Source organism: Athene cunicularia (assembly GCF_003259725.1).
Source record: "Athene cunicularia isolate RWA chromosome 3 unlocalized genomic scaffold, athCun1 chr3_part1, whole genome shotgun sequence".
NCBI classification, from domain to species: Eukaryota; Metazoa; Chordata; class Aves; order Strigiformes; family Strigidae; genus Athene; species Athene cunicularia.
The window spans coordinates 54,485,477-54,504,319 of record NW_020799097.1 but is presented as its reverse complement, the minus strand read 5'-3'; the positions used below and the strand labels follow the sequence as shown (position 1 = coordinate 54,504,319).

At 39.5% G+C, this 18,843-nt stretch overlaps 1 protein-coding gene across 1 annotated transcript in view; it reads right to left on the bottom strand.

Moving 5' to 3' along the window:
* Positions 1–18,843, bottom strand: part of SLC35F1 (solute carrier family 35 member F1) — a 235,020-nt gene that overhangs the window by 47,651 nt on the left and 168,526 nt on the right. The window contains exon 3 of the mRNA XM_026845819.1: positions 6,812–6,939. Within this exon, the coding sequence (XP_026701620.1) occupies positions 6,812–6,939 (128 nt within the window). The remainder of the gene's footprint in view (positions 1–6,811; positions 6,940–18,843) is intronic.

Below are 18,843 nucleotides of genomic sequence, written 5' to 3'. Positions count from 1 at the left end.
AGCAGACAGCTCTGCCAGCAGTCACATGTTTCTGCAGAAAAGAACTATTTTCTGGTTTGCTTCTCTCTAAGATAACTGAACACTGGCTTTGAAGACCATTTTCTCAAGGTTACTTACTAGAAACTTCATGTCACCAGCTGCTGTAAACAATGCAGGGGATTAGACCCTGGACTAAAAAAAAATCATGGATGACTCCTGCAGAAAAATCCTTGCTTTTTCATTTCACCTGCAAGAATATGGAAAATGGGCTCAGAATGCCAAAATCTCTGCTGTTGTAATGGGCACAGTTCCACTGCCTTTAATGAAATTTTGCATATTTATGCTAGTAAAAACTTTAGCTCAGGATTAGAGGCAGGAGCTCTGGATACTGAGAGCTCAGATGACTCCAAAACCATATACAGAGACAGAGGATGCTGTAGGGGCTGGTTTGCAGACCACAGGTAGGGAACACAGTTAAAAGACAGAACAGTGACTTGGAAGTACAATAATAAATCAGATGCAAGATACACCCCACAGTAGAAATGTATGGTATGCAACACTTCTGCACAATGCTGATCTGCAAACCTTATTAACATTGCAGTATTCCCTCATTGCCCTGAAGCAAAACCGGAAAGTACGGTCAATCTTACATGCATAGGATGGGGAAAGGAAGGGAAGGAGTGGAATTTATCTCTGGTTTTGAGATATTTCACTTTAGTGGGCACTGGACAAGGGGGATCAACAACTTCATATCGCACATCCCCCGGTCCTCACTTCCCAGATTATCTCAAACCTTCTGCCTCAGTGTACACTGAGTCCACAGGGACCAAGAACGAAGTAAAGCCTATTGCCATCCAGCACTCCTGTAATAAGCACCTACTGCTGACTCCTTCCCTTTTCTGGTGGCAGTTGTTGAGGTATGAAAACTGCCAGAGGTAATTGGAAGTATGATGTACTGCTGAGCCTCACAGTGATCTAAGAGTAGCTGAGAACATTAGCATTGTAGTTTTACTGTCTGTCTCCTGGTGTCTATAAATCCCAGCATTTACTACCTTTGTTTTCATCATGCCAGTCAAAGGCTTGATTGCCCAAGGAATAAATTACTATTTAGAAACATAGCTCTCTCTTCGACAGTGCCTTATTTCTTGTGACATCATATGCATATTCTAAAGTACCACTATGCAAGGTCTTGCAGAAATAGTCCAGATTTCTATGTGATATTGTAACACAGAAAAAGGATAACATTACCTCTAGAGACTGCAACACAACAGTGTAATATGCAGGTGGATAGAACAGTGTATTGCTGAAAGAAGAGCTAATTAATGGTGGGACTATGGGGGAGAAGGGAGAGGACAGTCTGCCTCACAATGCAGTCTGGTAGGATGAGAAAGCACTTCTCTGGCAGCAAAGGTTACAAATATTAGTATAATAATAGGCTTAGTAGAAGACCTTATGGACTTGTTAGGATGTATGTGTATGTGTAAATGCAGTACAGTGAAGTTGAAGCCAAAATGTAGTTCCAAATTAATTAAATATCTAGATCTAAATAACTGCAAGAAGTTCAGAATCTTTTAATTCCCTCTGGGGGGAACTAATTGTTGCTGTGTAAAAGGTGTCTCTAACAGTAGTTAAAACACCCTTCTTGAATATTTATTAAACCTTCCACAGGCCTACACCAGGGTTGCTTTAAAAAACATTAGGATAAACATGGAAAGCAATAGTACAGGCACTCCTGAAAGTTAAGTGGACAGTTTTTAAAAAAAAAAAGTCCATGGGATCAGGTGCTAGTGTACACAGGGGAGTATTTAATGAACTTTCTGCACCTGCTGCAGCTGACACACAAGAATGCTGCAAAATCTAGTGCAATGTACCAAAGAGAAACTAAAGATCATTTCGCAAGTTTCTGGACATCTGGGAATCAGGACACATGCATCTGAGATCATTAACTGTGACTGGTCTTTGGCACTTCTGGCACTTCTTGAAATACATGGTTTTGGATATTCAATGGATCCATCAACAAACTACTGTGCCTTTACCTGGTGTATACTCAATTTTTAAATGTACCCTCAAGAGAACAGTCTTCACTTGCTAGCCTGAGCATTTTCATGGCTGTGGGAAGCTTGAGTTTGAATCTCTCCAGCTAAGATGGAGGTAATTTAAACCCTCTCTGTGGGCTACTGTTTAACAGCTATGGCTTTATGTAAAAGGTGGCTCTACTCTTGCAATTTGAAAAGCACTCTAGGTTTTCTGTAAGCACTTGAGGCATGCTAAGATCATATCAAACACATTGGGTTCCTCAGGGTACTCTAATGTAGGAATACTTAGCTTTTGAATTTTAAGACGGAGGCAGGTATTTAGGCATCCGTCTCCATCAATACAAAAGGACTTGAGGCATGCAAAGAACCAGAACTTAAAGCTACCAAAGAAGGAGCAACCTGAGATATTCAAACACACATTTTTGTGTCCCAAGACTGTGTTCTGAGCAGGAGGTTAGTACACATAGACCAGGGGATGTTAGATGTCTATGACAATTTAGGTATGTAGACAATGAGGTGTGGGTTTCTTGGATTGTTCTATTAAATCTAGTTGCCCCTGGATTGCACTGCAGGTACCTAAAGGGTACCTTGGATTTTATTCTTAGCAACTGTTCTACAACTTGATGCCTGAAACATAAACAGAGGATTGGTTTTCAATCTAATTTTTTAATGTCACCTAGTTTATAAGTGAGATCATTTAGTTTGTTGTGTTCTTTTTTTTTTTTTAAGAAAAAAAAGGAAAATTATCTGTTTCTAGTCTTCACAGGACTTTATTTTCGTCTTATGATGGAGCTGAGTGAACATTCTCAGACAGTAATTACAGAGTACATGAGGATTTTAGATAATCAGAAGCACGTCCAAACATAAAGGTTAGGTAACATATTCATCTCTAATTTATGCCTGTGTGTCCTCATTCACTGTGTTTCTGAAGGCATCTGATGAAAGACATATAGGAAGGTTTATTAGCAAATTCTGTTTTTCCAGACCAAAACCAAAACCAAAAGAGAATTTAAAGTATAGGGAAGACTTGGGTGTGAAAGAGTGGGGAAAAGTAGGGCACCATTTCCAGTTTTTTCTTTGAACCATGATGAGATAATACCAATTACAAAACAAAGATGGAGCTTAAACTAGAAACTTTGACAGTCCTAAGATACTTGGCAAACAAAGTTGTTGAGTGCTTGGAGGTTTTTGTGAAAGCAGAACTGCAAATCAACTGTAATAAAGGTATATCTTTACAGTTAAACTTTGGCTTTTTTCTGGGATCAACTTTTTTTGCCTAAAGGCGCCACAAGCTTAGTACACTCACATGTTAATTTTGCATGATGGAATAGAGATATCATGTAGACAAAAAGTATATGTTGTAAAACTGATTTCCTACTGAAATGGTTCATGTACCACCACTATAAAAATACTGTAAGATTTCTCATTGATTGAAGTGACAATTTCAAAACTCATATATTCTCCCCATAAAAAGCCTTGGTGTAAAGTCTGTTGAGAATAAAATCCCTCTGAATTGACATGAGGGACTTGATTCTCAGTCAATGTATACATCAGCATAGCTCCCACAGCCTTCAGTCAAATACAAACTGAATTGTGGTAGGTAGCAATGGCTTCTCAGGTCTCAGTTCTGAAAAGATTTAAACACTTCTTTGCTACATGCCAGGGAGCATTTATGGCCTCACAGGTAGTGTTCTTGCATGATCAGACCTTTTGAAAGATGCTTTTGAGAGAGTGGTCCTTGTCTGCTTCTTCAGAAACCAAACTCTAGGAAAAACTTGCCTTTTTTCATCTTTTAATTTCCACTTCTTCAGTCTTCGTTTCATACCATTATGCACTTCAACCGATGCTGTTTCAGGCTGAATAATCCTCTGAGTTTCTTCTGTTTCATCTAACTGAAATAGGGTGTTGTTTGGCTACATTTCACAAAATGTGTCATTTGATTCAACATCTTCTATTACCTCATACTTGTCCCATTCTCATCATGTCTTTGGGCTTGTCCAAACGTAGAAGCTCATTCAAATTAAGGCATGAAGTGAATTTAAAAAGGCAACAGGTACTCACCATCACTCCATGTGTATCTGAGCAGTCTAGAACAACTATGGGAAAAAGAGACACTGCATTCATTCCACTGCTGGAAAAAAGCTCAATGGAATTTGAGCTTCTAACTCTTCCTTCTTTCAAGCTACATGGGAAAGAGACCTGAACTCTATTGTAATCTTTATGTGGAAGAGGTCTAAAATGGTCATGATGCTGTCTGTTCCAATGACAGTTCTCCTGTTCCACCTTTCCTTTCTCTCTCAGTCTAAAAAGAGACCGTAGTTCATTTCAGCTAACAAATTCCCTGCTGAGGCACAGGCAATGCCCATGAACTCTTGTGCCTTCTTCATCCTCACACTATAGTTTTTGATCTCTTACACTAAAGACCATGTTCATTGCAGAAAAGAAGGATGGTTTGCATCTTCTGGAATTGGTGTTTCATGGATCTGGTCAGACGAACCTCTGATATGTGCTTGTTGATGGCTGTGGAAGATGGGATTTAATGACCTGGATCATGTTGCTCAGTCTGCTATTCCTACTTGCTATGAATGAACACACAAACCAAGAAATTCAGCTTTTGCTTTTCTCTTTGTAGTGGTTTAAGCCCAGAGGGCAACTAAGCACCACAAAGTAGCTTGCTCACTCCTTCCCCCTCAGGGGTGGGGAGGAGAAAATAAAATAAAAGGCTTGGGAATCAAGAAAAGGACAGGGAGGGATGACTCACTGATTATGATCACAGGCAAAAGACAGACTCAATTGGGGAAGAAAAAGAACATCAATTTAATTTGAACACCACCATCACCACTTAATTTACCAATCAAACAGAGTAGGCCAGTGACATCACTATATCTTAAAAACACTTTCCCCCTACCCCTTCCTTCTTCCTGGGCTGAGCTTTGCTGCTGATTTCTCTGCCTCCTCTCACCAAACGGATGGGGGTTGCGGTCAGTTCATCACCCGTTGCTTCTGCCACTCCTTCTTTCTCAGGGAGAGGACTCTTCACACTCTTCCCCTGCTCCAGCATGGGGTCCCTCTCGCAAGAGACAGTCCTCTACAACCTTCAAACATGGGTCCTTCCCACGGGCTGCAGCTTTTCCTGAACTGCTCCAACACGGGCTTCCCTCGGAGTCCCAGCCTTCTTTGGGTGCAGCCAGCTGCGTCGGTGTGGGATTCTCCATGGGTGGCAGGTGGGCATCTGCTCCACCAGTGACCTCTGTGGGCTGCAGGGGGACAGCCTGCTCTCTCACCATGGGCTGCAAGGGGATCTCTGCTCTGGAGCACCTCCCTGCCCCCTCCTCCTTCTCCTTTCTTCAACTGACCTCATGTTAGCATAGGTATTTCCTTCACACCGACTCCTCCTCTCAGGTTCCCTTTCTTAAATATGTTATCACAGAGGCGCAGCCACCATCACTAATTGGCCTGACCTTGACACAGGGGTGGATCCGACTTGGAGCTGGGGGAGCTTTGAGAAGCTTCTCACAGGAGCCACCTCTGTAGTCCCCTTCCCTGCTCCCAAAAAAACTCACCACACACAAACCCAACACACTCTTGTGTGGGAATTCAGAACTCTCAGACCGACACTCTTGAACATGCAAAATAAGCAATTCAGCTTCTGCTTTTCCCTTTGAATCTTTTAGCAGCTATAAAATCAGACAGTATGAGGTTTACATGGATTTATGCTTTAAACAGAGTAATGTGATTTAGAAAAGTGTTAAAAGCAATATTACATTGTCTGGGCATGTTTCAAAGAATTGTCAAACCCAGATGCTGACGGCAGAGGCATCTGTGAATATTTAGTATAAACCGCACATTCAGATTCCTTGAATTCATACGTCTAGTTTTGCTTCTTATTCAGCTAAACAAGCTCAGTATTTTCCAATATCACTTTTCAACTATGGAAGAGATATATTCCTAATTCGCTTTGGTTTTGCAGAACATTAACTGGTGCTTCTCTATTTTACTGGGTCTAATGCAAACCAGGCAAATAAGGTGTAAAATACACTGAACAATATCTAGTGTTGCCCAGTTATTTAGAGATAACTTAACAAGGGAGTAGGTTTGTTTTAGAACAAGTAGCAATGAAGTATGCAATGATTTACCAAGACAGACTATTTCCAATCTCTTTAAAAAGTTTCTGTTATTCACTTCTCCACTGAAATGGGAAGGAGCCTTTGTGTTTTTATTTAAAATATACAGGTTAGATCTTTGGAGAAATTGCTACCGTAGCTTTTGTTCAATGCATGTATAAATTTTTAAGGGAGAGCACACTTTTTGATAGTTGCAGTTAAGCTGTTATATAACATAACACATCTAACTGCTTGCATTAGATACGACTTCATCATAACCACATTCATCTTACTTAATGACAACTTTTGCACTCAGATCTAATTACAGAATTCTAAAAGAAGTGCTCGTATTTTTTCCAAGTACAATATCAAGTGAGAAGAAATCATTTCAGCCCATCGGAAAATATTTCCTTAAAGGACCAGATTAAATAATTATTTTTAAAATGTGATTATGAATGGTTTAGCACAGGAAAATAAACAGAAAGCCAGTATATTTTTGTACAGTTTGGAAAATACTGAGTAATAAAAATAGTCCAATATGAAAAAATGTGTCTTACAAGATGGCATTAGAAAGTACACAGAAGACACAGGCAGGAAATAGCTATCAGTGCATCGAAGCCAATGGAGACTGCACCACTGACCACATCAAGCCTATTACCTTATGTCAAAAGGGAAAATGCTTTGAGTTCTTACCTGTACACTAGTAAGAGTGGTGTATTGATAAGCTTTGACTACCAGGTAATTGGCTTCTATATCTATTATCCCCAGGATCATATACTTCCACCATCTCCTCTTCAAAATTGCCAGCAAATTTTCTTCTCCTGTGGTAACAAACAACAAGAAAAAATATGTAAAAGAGTTAGGATTACATGCACAAAATACATGACTGTCAAGAGAAATTACCTAGAAGGTCTCTTGCATTTATAATATGCAGTTGAAAAGCACCATATATAATAGGTACTGCAAAGAGGTAAAAACTAATACACTCTATTTGTCTTGCAGATACTAAGACAGCCAGCTTGGCGAAGTAATATGTGAGGGTCAGGTTGTCTCTTCACTTAAGATATAAACAATGCTTGGAAAAATAAGTGAAGTTTGGGTAGACTGTAAATGTGTTCTTAGTTTCACTTTTATATATACACATAAAATGCTAAAGAATAGAGCAGTTTATTACATACATTTATACTTTCCCTAAATACTGATAAATATTGTATCACACATGATGCAATAGGGTTTTGCCAGAGTGGGAGATTACCAATATTTGCAAATGTGATGGAATATTAGAGCAGAAGAGTAGCAGCATCACCTTTGGGCAGATTACAGATCCTGTTTCAAGGATGGTTATTACGATGCTAAAGGTTCAAAATATCAGACTTGTTTAGAGAAAGGCTGCATGGATTGTGTGTGACAGGTTGCTCTGCTCCCAGGATCGATTTCTGAAGTAGGTAGGTTTGTTGCCTTCTATGGGAGCCCTGTCAGTCACTCAGTACTTAATTTCCACCACTTGAAGACTGAGTACAATACGGCCTGCAGATCAAACCCACAACTTTCAAAAGGTCAAAGCATTCCTCATGCTAGGCTAGGGATTATTATTGTTTTCTGTTCAAAACAAAGGAGCTCATTAGTGAGGGTAGACAAACCTGTTACTTATTTGCACTACAGTAAGCTCCAGAGATGATGGGACCCCACTGTGAAAGAGGCTGGACATACCGACTGTGACTGAACACAGTACGACTGGAAGTCTTCAAGAGTCTGTAGCCTAAACAGGGATCTAAGTAGGGTTGACCTGTACTGCCAAAGTACCATAAACGGAATTTGAACTGTCTTGAAAGTTTCACACACACACACACACACACATTATTCTGAGATTAATTTGTGTTGCTGCAGCCTTTCTAAGTGCCTGGGATAATCAAAATGAGTGGTGGAAACTACAGAAGAAAAGAGGCATTATTGTCAATTGCCACCAAAACTTGCTCAGGCTTCTCAATTCTTCCTTATAATTTTCATTCACCGCAAGCGTGTTTGCTCTCTGGTTACAACAGACCCAGCGATATAAGGGCTGCCATACCATCAGAAATGGCAGGCTCTCTATAGCACAGGAGTATCTCCAATCTTATAAGATGCAATCACAGATAAATGGATAATTACTTCAGAAGTTGATTCAGACATCTTAGATGTTAAATCTTGGCCCCACTGAGTGACTCAAATGGGTATTTACCTGAACAAAGCACCTGAATCATTTGAGGATTGTTCATTAACAGATGCTCACACATATACACTTCCAATAGCATATTATTATACAACAACCTAATTATTTGTTACAGTGGAAAGGACACTGAGTGCAAAACTATAAACGCTAAAAAGTTTTCTTAGCTTTCCTTCCTTTCCTTCTTTCCCTCCTCTTTCTTTCTCTTTCCCTCAGTAAGCAACAGAGAAGTAGCAGAAACAAGGTGGTGAGCAGGCTAATTATTTAAGACCCTAAATAAGGAGTCAGTACATTTAACAATACTTTCCTGGTACCAACAACTTACAGGAGAACTCATGAAAAAGAAAATCGCACCCTTCAGATATTTGTTACGAAGATTCAAGCATGCAGAAAGAGGAATATTTTAGATCTTACATTTTAATATATTTAGGGAGGTATTTTCAAAAAAGCATTTGAGATTAGACATCCTAAATCCTATCAAAATCAGTGTAAAACACACAGATAGATCCTTGCCAAGTACTGAAACTGTATCTCTAATTTTTATGTTGTCCAGATATACCTTTAAAACACCAGCTGGAAATCGTAAATGCAATGGAATGCCATAATTCACATTTCAGAGAGATTCTTTGTTTTAATTGTAAAGAGAAAGTTTAAAAATCAAAGACAGCAAACTGTAGTCTCTATTCCAACAGTGAAAATCCCACCTGAATCTGGTTTTGTTACAGTAGGAACTTGGTGGTACCTACAAAGCAGAAAGAAGCAGCAGGCTCAAGAACTGCACTGGCATTAGGTTGTCTGAGCAAGGACTATGGACACACCTCAAGGACTCTTTTAGTGTCTTTGGTTTGCCAGTGCTTGCTTTCTCCAGCTTCAATTTCCAGCCACAGATAACTGTACTGCTCACATGTGGCCAAATAAGTCAGCTTTAAAAACGAATGCATGTCCATGACTTCTGGATAATGGGTAAAGTCAGAGTTTCCAGAAGTGGAAATTCAATTTTCTACAATTTTAACTGACATACACGGTTCTCTCATTTGCTTTCTCAATCCTTTCTTTGCTAATGACAGGAATAAGAAAAATAATTGGCAAGTGGTATTTTATCTTTGATATACAGCTCTGAGATATTCCAAACTGCAAAAGATCAGTTTCAGCTGAGACGGCTGGGCAGAGCAAAAAGAAATGCTGAAATGAATTTATGCAGGCACTGCACAGCTATGATGAACACTGGTTTAGCTTCACAGCATGTGTCTTTGTCTTGCCCAGTGGAAAGCTTAGAGATGTACAGGCGTTCAGCATGACAGAAATAAAATCAAGAATTTGTTTCTGGAAAAAAAATCTTGTGCAGCAGCTGCATCTTTCTCTATGGAACATACTTATTCTTTGCTTTCACTCACTTGCTGCATCTCCTGTTACTTAGTGTGCAAGAAAGGTCTGGCTTCTGACCGGGGTCCCTCTGTTCACATTATTATTATTATTATAATTTATCATTAACATATCAGTTAAACATGAGCATGAGCAAAACGGACAGATTCCATCTGAGGGTATATCTGAGCAAAAAGCAATGCATGTTTAACATTGTTAATCTGGGGATTGTTATTTGTTTATTGCTCTCTATTTCTTTGGCATTGTCATCACAATACATAGAAGGGAATGAATAGCTCCTAAAGTGGAAGACTTTCTGAGGACAAGGGAAGGAGAAAGAAGATGATCATCTGCACTGAATGTCAGTCCAACGCTGTGGACAAATCAAGGAAGAGGCAGATGGTGTCCCAGTTTGGACATGGGGCTGAAATAAAGCCATCATATTCAAACGTCATGCTTTTGCAAGAGGGACCCGGTAGAAGGCAACAGGGGAAGACAGCCTGGAGAAGGTGTGGGCTGCCAGCAGGACAGGACCTCTGGACAGCAATCGCAGATCTCATCCTCAGTGAATTCAGACAACAAGGAGAAGAGAAAGGCTAGTTAGAGAGATAAATGGGAAATCTTGACCTAACTTGGGTAGACTAAAATAAGAAGCAGAGGGACTCAAGAGTTTCATTCAAAAGTCTACATCCTGAGTAGAAATAAACATCACCTTTGCATAAAAACAAAGTGGGAGAAAAAAATATCATGCCTAATTAAAAACAAAACAAAAAGAGACAATCTGGGGCTTTTTATTTCCCTTGATGACAACTCAAAGCAAACTAATTATTCAGGTCTTTTGAGTTGTACGCAGTGTAGGCCAGAAGGACTGAATGTAGATGCCTACACCTGAACTAGCATTTTTAAAGCTTTTTTCACCTAACATATTCCAGATTAATTGTTTATGATGAGATAACCAGTGTTTTGAAAACAAATGTCTCCCCCACTGAATGTAAAGGGAAGAGAGATTATGTCAGGCAGTGTATTTTTGTTATTATCTCAATAGGACTGTGACTAAGGCTTCCAGCCAGTCATATAAACAAATATTAAACCATAAAGTGTGCAGGTTAGCTTAAAGGCATCATTTCCAGTGAGCCAAAGCACATATTGATGTCAGTGAACATAAATTCATGTGAGTGCACAGAGTAGTGCCATCTTGAGACACTGCCATCTTTTGATGGAGATCCCCTTTCAAAAAACAAACCCTTAACTTTTGTCAGCACTAGAAAATGTAAGCCTTCATGCTCAGGTTAATCCAATTGTAATGTAGATTTAAAAGCAAATCAAATACTAAGAATGTTTTAAGATTCAGAAGTCGAACATACTGTGAACACAGAGAAATACAACCCCCCTCTCTTTGTAGGAGGATAGATTTAGGTTTTATATTTTTTACTAATTTTGCAGTGAGACACACATTTGACAGTTATGTATACAGAGGAGCTCTCAGTGTTTGGAAAAAAGCTACAGCTTTGCCTCTGCTGGCTCAAATTAAAAATCAACAAATAAGATGCTTTGTAGAAGAGATGATTTTACATCATATAATAAGGATTTACCCCTGGGGGGGTACAAAATTAAAAATAAATTAGAGAGAAAATTAAAAGAGGCTTTAGCTGTGCAGTGTCTACCAAAAATACATACATACATGTGCAAAATGCTTTCCACATTCACCCACGCAGCCACAGAGGTAAAATAAAAAAACCCAACAGCCATTAAGACAGCAAATTCCCAATTATTTGTGTATGGGCTTGGGACACGGGTAGAATAACAGCACTGCTAGACCAGAAAAAAAGCATATTGCTTCTCTTTCATCTGCTGCCACCTCTCTCTTTTAATTCGGATGACAACTTGCTATTTAGATCAAGATCATCAAAGGAGCTGTGCTCTCCTTCTGCTTTATAGAGCTCAGCAGAAGAGATGTAAATGTGTGTAGGAGACCTGCAAGGTGGAAGGCAGTGTGGAGTGGGAGGGCTGCCGGGCACACTGGTCCTCCCCTGCCTCTAACAGGAGTGGGAGTCAAGTGCTACAGGGTAAAGAAGCAAAAGTCTCACAGAAGATGAACGTTATACTAGAATTTACTTATGATCACTTTATTTGAAAAAGAATGTTACAAAGGACAATTACAGGGTAATTGTTTCTTTTCCATTTTCACCCATTATAGCAAATCTTGCAGATAGAGAATTTCACCAGTACCAATGTTGCTTTTCTACAGACTTTGTAGTCACCCAGTCCTGCTGCAGGACCAGGTCAAGGAGGAAGTCAAATGGAGTAATTCTGGGTAGGGGTAACACAGATCTTGTCAGTATTACTATGCAAAGAGGCTCCCATGCCTGAACAATAAAACTTTGTTTGTCTCCTGCTCAGCCAAGTTGCTGGTTCAGGGGACTTAAAGCCTGTTGTAGAAAGCTTTCAGCTCTCCACAAAAATCAGAACTGTCCCTCTTCTGTGTGACTTTAAATCCTCTGGCCCAAAATGGTTTCTTATTTCCTCTTATCTTATGGTTTCTTATATCCTCTTATTTGTTTGTATTACTGATGACTACTTCATAGCAATATTGTTGCCTAAATACAAACCACCACCACTGCTTAATTATTTACGCAATAGAGAAAACGTTCTCTTGCAGGAATGCTCCTCCAGCCAGGCTTCACAAAACACCTGAAAATACTCTGTTCACCTTATGGATGACTGCTTATAGACTGCACTGCTTTTATCCTGTACCATGTTTTCAGTAATCCTTTTGGGAGAGTAGATAAGCTCAGTTCATTCTGACTCCTCAGAATATCTGATCTTATCCAATCTGATCTTATCCAGAGCTCCCTTCTGCCTCTTCTCCTGCAGTGGGAAAACTGTGTAACCCACAGACATGCTGCTGGTGTAATAGTCCCAAGTTGCTGCTGCAAGTGGCTCCCATGCTCTCCAGCTGCTTGGCCACATCTCGCTGCTGCTTGCCCAGTGCCAGCACTGGTGATTGGGGTGCTGCACAGTGAGCCAGGGCAAAAAACTGCCTGGAAAAAAAGATTCTGGGGTTTCAGATCAATTTTCAGTCTCTCTCCTGAGCAGTCTGTGACCAAATTAATGTTAGTCCTGTGAGAGGTGACAAATAATCTCTGTCAGAACCTCAGCAATAACTCTGAATGAACAGGAAATTCTTGTCTCAATACAGCAAATGAATGCTGCTTGGGTTAAATATTTTAAAATCAACAGAAGTACTGTAAAATAGCAACCAATTATCTGATACTAAATTCTAGACTTACTGAGATGCTTCAGAGTCTAAATTTCACTCGAGTAGAATTTCTGCTCAACTAAAATTTAAATATGTATCTGTAACAAAGTGATTTCAAAAAATCCTCCTTTGAGTTGCATAACTACATATGCTTACCTATTTTCTGTAAGGCTGGTGTTTTCCCTAAGAGGAAAGAATGTAATGTGTCCTAAAAGCATTAACTGTCTTCTAAAAGCATGTAATTTATGCTTTATTTAATGTTCAGAACACAGGCATCTACCTGATGATCCCTGGACCAGGTGTCCAAGTTCAAGCCACTTCTGTGTTCAAAGGCTTAACACAGAACTTGCAAGTAACAGCGGACCCAGGCAAGGAACATCTATCCCCTTCTCTGATACATGCTGAATCATGCCTGTGTACTGTCCCTCACAGGGCGACAGCAGTCACTGAAGAAACGCAGCAGCCATCACCACCATCCTTGCTCTGGATGTGCAGCGTAGGAGGCTGCAGGTCTCCCTGCCACGTGTGTGTTGAAGCAAACCTGCAATGGGTGGTGCTGCTGAGGTGGAATGCACTCACGGGACACAAGCTGGGGCATGTGCCTCACCAGGAGTGAGCAGCATCATGGCGATGTATTTTCACCTTCTTAGAAAGTCAATCTTATTTGTCAGTCACAAGCAACGGGATTTTTCAGTTTCGGAGCAGTTCTATTTATTTTCATTGTATATTTCAAGTCGACAGTGTTTGAATGTCTACCTATCATACCTAACATTTATGTGGTTGGCACTTTGGAAAAAGGTACTTTATATAACCTTTGACCTCCAGATCATTATAGGAGTAACACAAACTGAAGGTAAGGTTTGTACCTCTTCTGTCTACTACTTTTGTAATTTTGAGCCTCCTCTTTACTGTAATATGCTTAGCCTATTAACATGACATAACACAGCTTTCCAGTAACTAAATTACAAGCTCATCTGAAGTATTTAGACTTGTTATTTCCTCTTAGAGATGTTGCAGATCATTCTGGTTCAACACTGGATGTAAACCATAATACCTGAAGTCAGATCTAAGAATCTGACCATGCATTTTCATAAAACATGAAAGGATTGATTCTGTGATTCTGTGATTAATATCTGGTGCCTTGATTTTTATCCAGCCTAAGCTCTGTGGTTAGATCTGATAATCTTCAGATGTCTTATTTCATGAGATTACTGGTCATACAATTTACTTGAAAGAGTAAATTACAACTAAAACTGCAACAATAAAGTAGTTGGTGATTTTGCTAATGCCCCAGTTTCTCTCAACCTGACTGCCCACTAGATTACATACAGTTTTTCCCTTGGCGGCATACACAATGCTCTGTGTTACTGCCATGGGTTACTGCAAGAAACAGACCACATCAAGATCTGAATAAAGCTCTGAACAGTGAACTGTTTCAAAAAACAGTCCTCTCAACTCCCAGCCCTTTAAAATCTCAAGATAAAAACCACTGTGAAGTTTCTAGCACAAGATTTTTCATTTAAGTTGTTTTTAATTCCAGCCTAAACTTAGGTAAGCACCTCTCCTGAAATGGTAGACTGTGTCCCGGGAGACGCACTTGCACCTCTGTAACACAGGACGTGAACACGCCAACAAGCTGGAGTCTTCCCTCAAACCTGAGATTTGATTATGTCCTGATGTCTTCATGCATGAAATTTTCAAAATTCATTTCTGATCTACAGCACTCTCAGATTTAAGTTACATCTGAGCTAAGTGTATTCTGCCAGCTTTATGGGATATATGTGGCTCACTCTCACCCAGAACTACTTCAAAACCAGCAGTTGGACTAGATGATCATTGTAGGTCCCTTCCAACTGAAATGTCATTCTATTCTATTCTATTCTATTCTATTCTATTCTATTCTATTCTATTCTATTCTATTCTATTCTATTCTATTCTATTCTATTCTATTCTATTTTCTATTCTATTCTATTCTATTCTCCATTCCAGTCCCATTCCAGTCCAATTCCTTCACTCTGTAAGCTCTGCAGTCAGGCCCTTTTTTCATTGTTTATCCTTTTTTATCTAGTATGAAGCTACTTAACAGCACTGCAAAGAAAGGATTTCAGAAGAAAAAAAAAATCGCATTTTCAAATTTACCAGAGTGTTAGAGAAATTAAAGAAATCTGTATATAACTCTGTATATAATTTATAAATGTGTAATTTGCATGAATAATTCATCCTCCAGGATAATCTTCAGCATGTTAATCATATTCACAAGACTTACTTAAAGTCAGATAATCTTAAAAGAAATAATGTTCATTGTTAAAGGCAGAGGAATCAGTTAGCATGTGTGAGCTTGTGAGCATTTTTTTTTTGTCCCTTTCATCAACTCATTACAAAAAGTTGGTCCAGCCACCTACCCACTCTGTGACATTTTTTCCCCCAGCAGACAGATATGAATAATGAATTATCTACTTATTATCTGTGATTCCTATAAAGTTTATTCCCCAAAGCATGAGATTTGCCTGAGACAGTAAAAAAAAAAAAAGACATAATGCAAATTTTCATTACTATTTCATTACTATTAATTGCCCATAGATCAAGCAGATCCACCTGGTTGAATTTCTAGCCTTGTCTTTAGAAGACAGTAGGAGAATAAGGAAGTCTAAGAGTATGTATCTTTGTCTGTTCCCCATCAGTAATGTTTGAACACACTGATCCAATTTAAATCTATTCAGACACAGATAGGTGCAAAGGTATTATTTTCTACAAGTTTACTGTGAATAGGTAACTGAGCAGAAGAGAGAAAACCTAACATCGCTGCCACTAAGTATAGGCTTGGAGTTAAACTCATTATTTATTAGACACCAGAGTCTGGACACTGCACCTTCTTAGGCCCCAGCTCATTCAACATGAGACATAAACCCCTAAGAGATCAGGTGATGCCAGTTGTGGGGCTCACTGAACTAGTAGCACCAGTAGCAGGTGCTGGCATGAAATATGAGCAAGGACTGTATACAACATGTGGTAAGTGTGAAGGAGAACCTGCTTTTTATGGGCTATGAAACCTAAAGATACCTATGTAAGAAAGAAATCTGTCTGCTGATGACTACTAAGAGGACAGTACTATTAAGAGGAAAAAGGCTATTGGTGAGTAACCAAAGAATTGGTGAGCAATGGGAGTCTTGCCTTTTGTGGTATGAACACTAAGGGCATATACACAATACTGTGACAATTCTTGTTAGTTTATCAACAACTAAACTAACATTTAAAAGGGCATTTTGAAGTTGAATAAGATGGGGAGTTGATGCTAAAGAAACACTGCTGGCAGAATTAAAACTTCACCTGGAGTCAACAGCATTAACCAAAAATATATAAAATGCTAATACCCAGAACTATTTCAGGCCATTGCTCAGGGCCAAGGGGAGAGCTGACGAATTGGAATACATTAGGGCTGGATAGCTCAAGATAAATATGGTTTTACAGAAGCTCCATGTTCTCTAGAGGTATTGCAGTGTTCTTTTGTGTTAAAAGCCTGCAAACATGCACTCAGTCCTCCTGGAGTGTCTACTTGTGGTATCAGCTGTGGGAAAAGCTAGCAGAATTATTCCCCTTCTGGGACCTTCCTCACACCACTGTTGATGAACTCGAATAAGGTTTGCTAAACTTCCAAATTAAATATTAAATATTATCCCTGGAGGAATACAGAAGCTTTGGGAATGTGTCAGTGATAGTAAAAGCCTCACATCAGAACAGCCACAGATTACTCAAGAAACACCAGTAATTACGAATCAGAAAATGTAGGAGCTGCCACTCGGTTAAAGCAATTGTGGGGACAGTCTGGGACACTTCTTGTCTCCACAGCGACCAGCAGCAGAGCCTCAAGAGAAGCATGCAAGACACACCAAACCACTGTGGCTCCTTCATTGTTGGCCACAGCATGAGCACCTTGTTTTAGGCATGGCAGAAATTCCAAAAGGCATGAGTAAACCCAGTTAAGAATAGAGAAACTGCAGGCATGAGCACACAGAAGTATGTGAAGCACAATGGCTTCAAATAACATCCAGAGCTGGCACATTCAATAATTTGCCTATTTTGTGATACTTTCAGGAGTTATACACACCAGAAATCTCAATGTTGCATCTTTAATGATCAAAAATACTTTAAAAAAAACCCTGTTTATATCCTTTTCAGCACAACTACTGATGTATGTTACTAAAAGCACAAAACATCTCTGAACCATGTTAATTAATTGGCATAGGCATCACATAGCTACTATGTCAACTAGACATTTATAGGCAATTCTGCTCAAGAAACTAACTATTTTTTTATTGTATAACCCTGAATGAGTTACCCAGAATGACCATTAAGATTAGAAATTGGGCCAGATTTTTTTTTTTTTTTGATGATGAGTTGTTTGGAGAAGGTGATATTTTGTCGCATACCTGTTGTGTACTCCAAAAAAATGAGGTCTCAATGTGACCTTTAGAAATTCAGCAATATTAGTATCAGATAAACAAATCAGCATTATACATCCATATATGTACATAGAGCAGCAATCAATCTGGGAGACTGACAGGAATGATGGAGAGCAGCCCTCCATCCTGGGTAGTCACTGGGCATGCACTTTCCTCCTGAGCTGGCAGAACTGGGCTAGAAAAACTCTGCAATGGAGTCAGGTCTGTAGCATTCCTGACAAGAAAAATCCTAATTTTCTGTGATTCAAACTCTGTAAAAAGACAACTTCATAAAGGACTTCTAGCACATGTATAGTCAGAGCAGTACATTTTCATGTATTTTTTTGCCAGCTTTCACAAGCACAATTGTCAGGACTATCACAGAAGTGCAGTCATACCCAGAAAGGTGGAGACCTGTGCAAGCTGATGCAATACAGTTCAGACATTGTTTTGCTAGATAGAACATTTTTCTAGACAGAACATTAAACGTTAATTAAATGCTCAGTGTGTACCAGCTTAGCTTCAGTAAATTGGTCAAAGCAGCTTTGTAGCAAGGACTGAACCTCACCTGGTCTTGGTTTTGAGCAAAATAATGACTGGCATACAAAGTGGTAACAAAGATCTACAAAGGAAATTTTGTGTCCCTGCCTAGTCTATGAAGTCTGAAAAACATAGAATCTAACTATACCTTTGAAACTGAAATAATGAGGAGATTGAGAGTGGGACTGATAAACTGGAGGTTTGCAGTCCTCCAAAAGTCTGGCAAAAATCACCTGCAGTGGGATGTACAAACTGACAGCTCTTCAGCCTGTGTTACTACAACCTGAATTATGCATCTCGTGCTACTGATGACTGGAGATTGTGCACATGCTTAAGGTATCGAAAAAGTAATTAACTGAAGATAACATGAATTACCTTTCTATGATAGAAGATCATAACCAATAAAAGTATGATAGAGAAATCAAGAAATTCAAGTTCTGTGACTTAGATCCTCAGATACCATGTAGCAGGAAAGCTAATGCCACTGTGATGCTGCATAATCAATGAAAGACTAGTATTACACTTGCTACTTGCTATACTACCGCAGTAAGAGAAACTCCAGTAATACATTCAGTATAAAACTGAACTGTGCATTTTGGAAAAGCCAAGTGTGGTTTTAAGAAGACTTGGTGCTAGGGGCAGAATCTGGAGCCAGCACATAAGCAGGTGTTTCCCAGAACGGTGGTTTGGTGCTCACTGGGGATCCAGTCCCAGGAGAGATGGAGTCCTGGGAGGGCAAGAAAAGATTAGCTGGGGAGGCAGTTGCTGAAAGCAGCCAATGCTCCCATTTTGCCTTCAGTATTAATGCAAGAGGATCTATCATAGAATCATAGAATGGTTTGGGTTGGATGAGACCTTAAAGATCACTAGTTCCAACCTCCTGCCATGGGCAGGGACACCTTCCACTAGACCAGGTTGC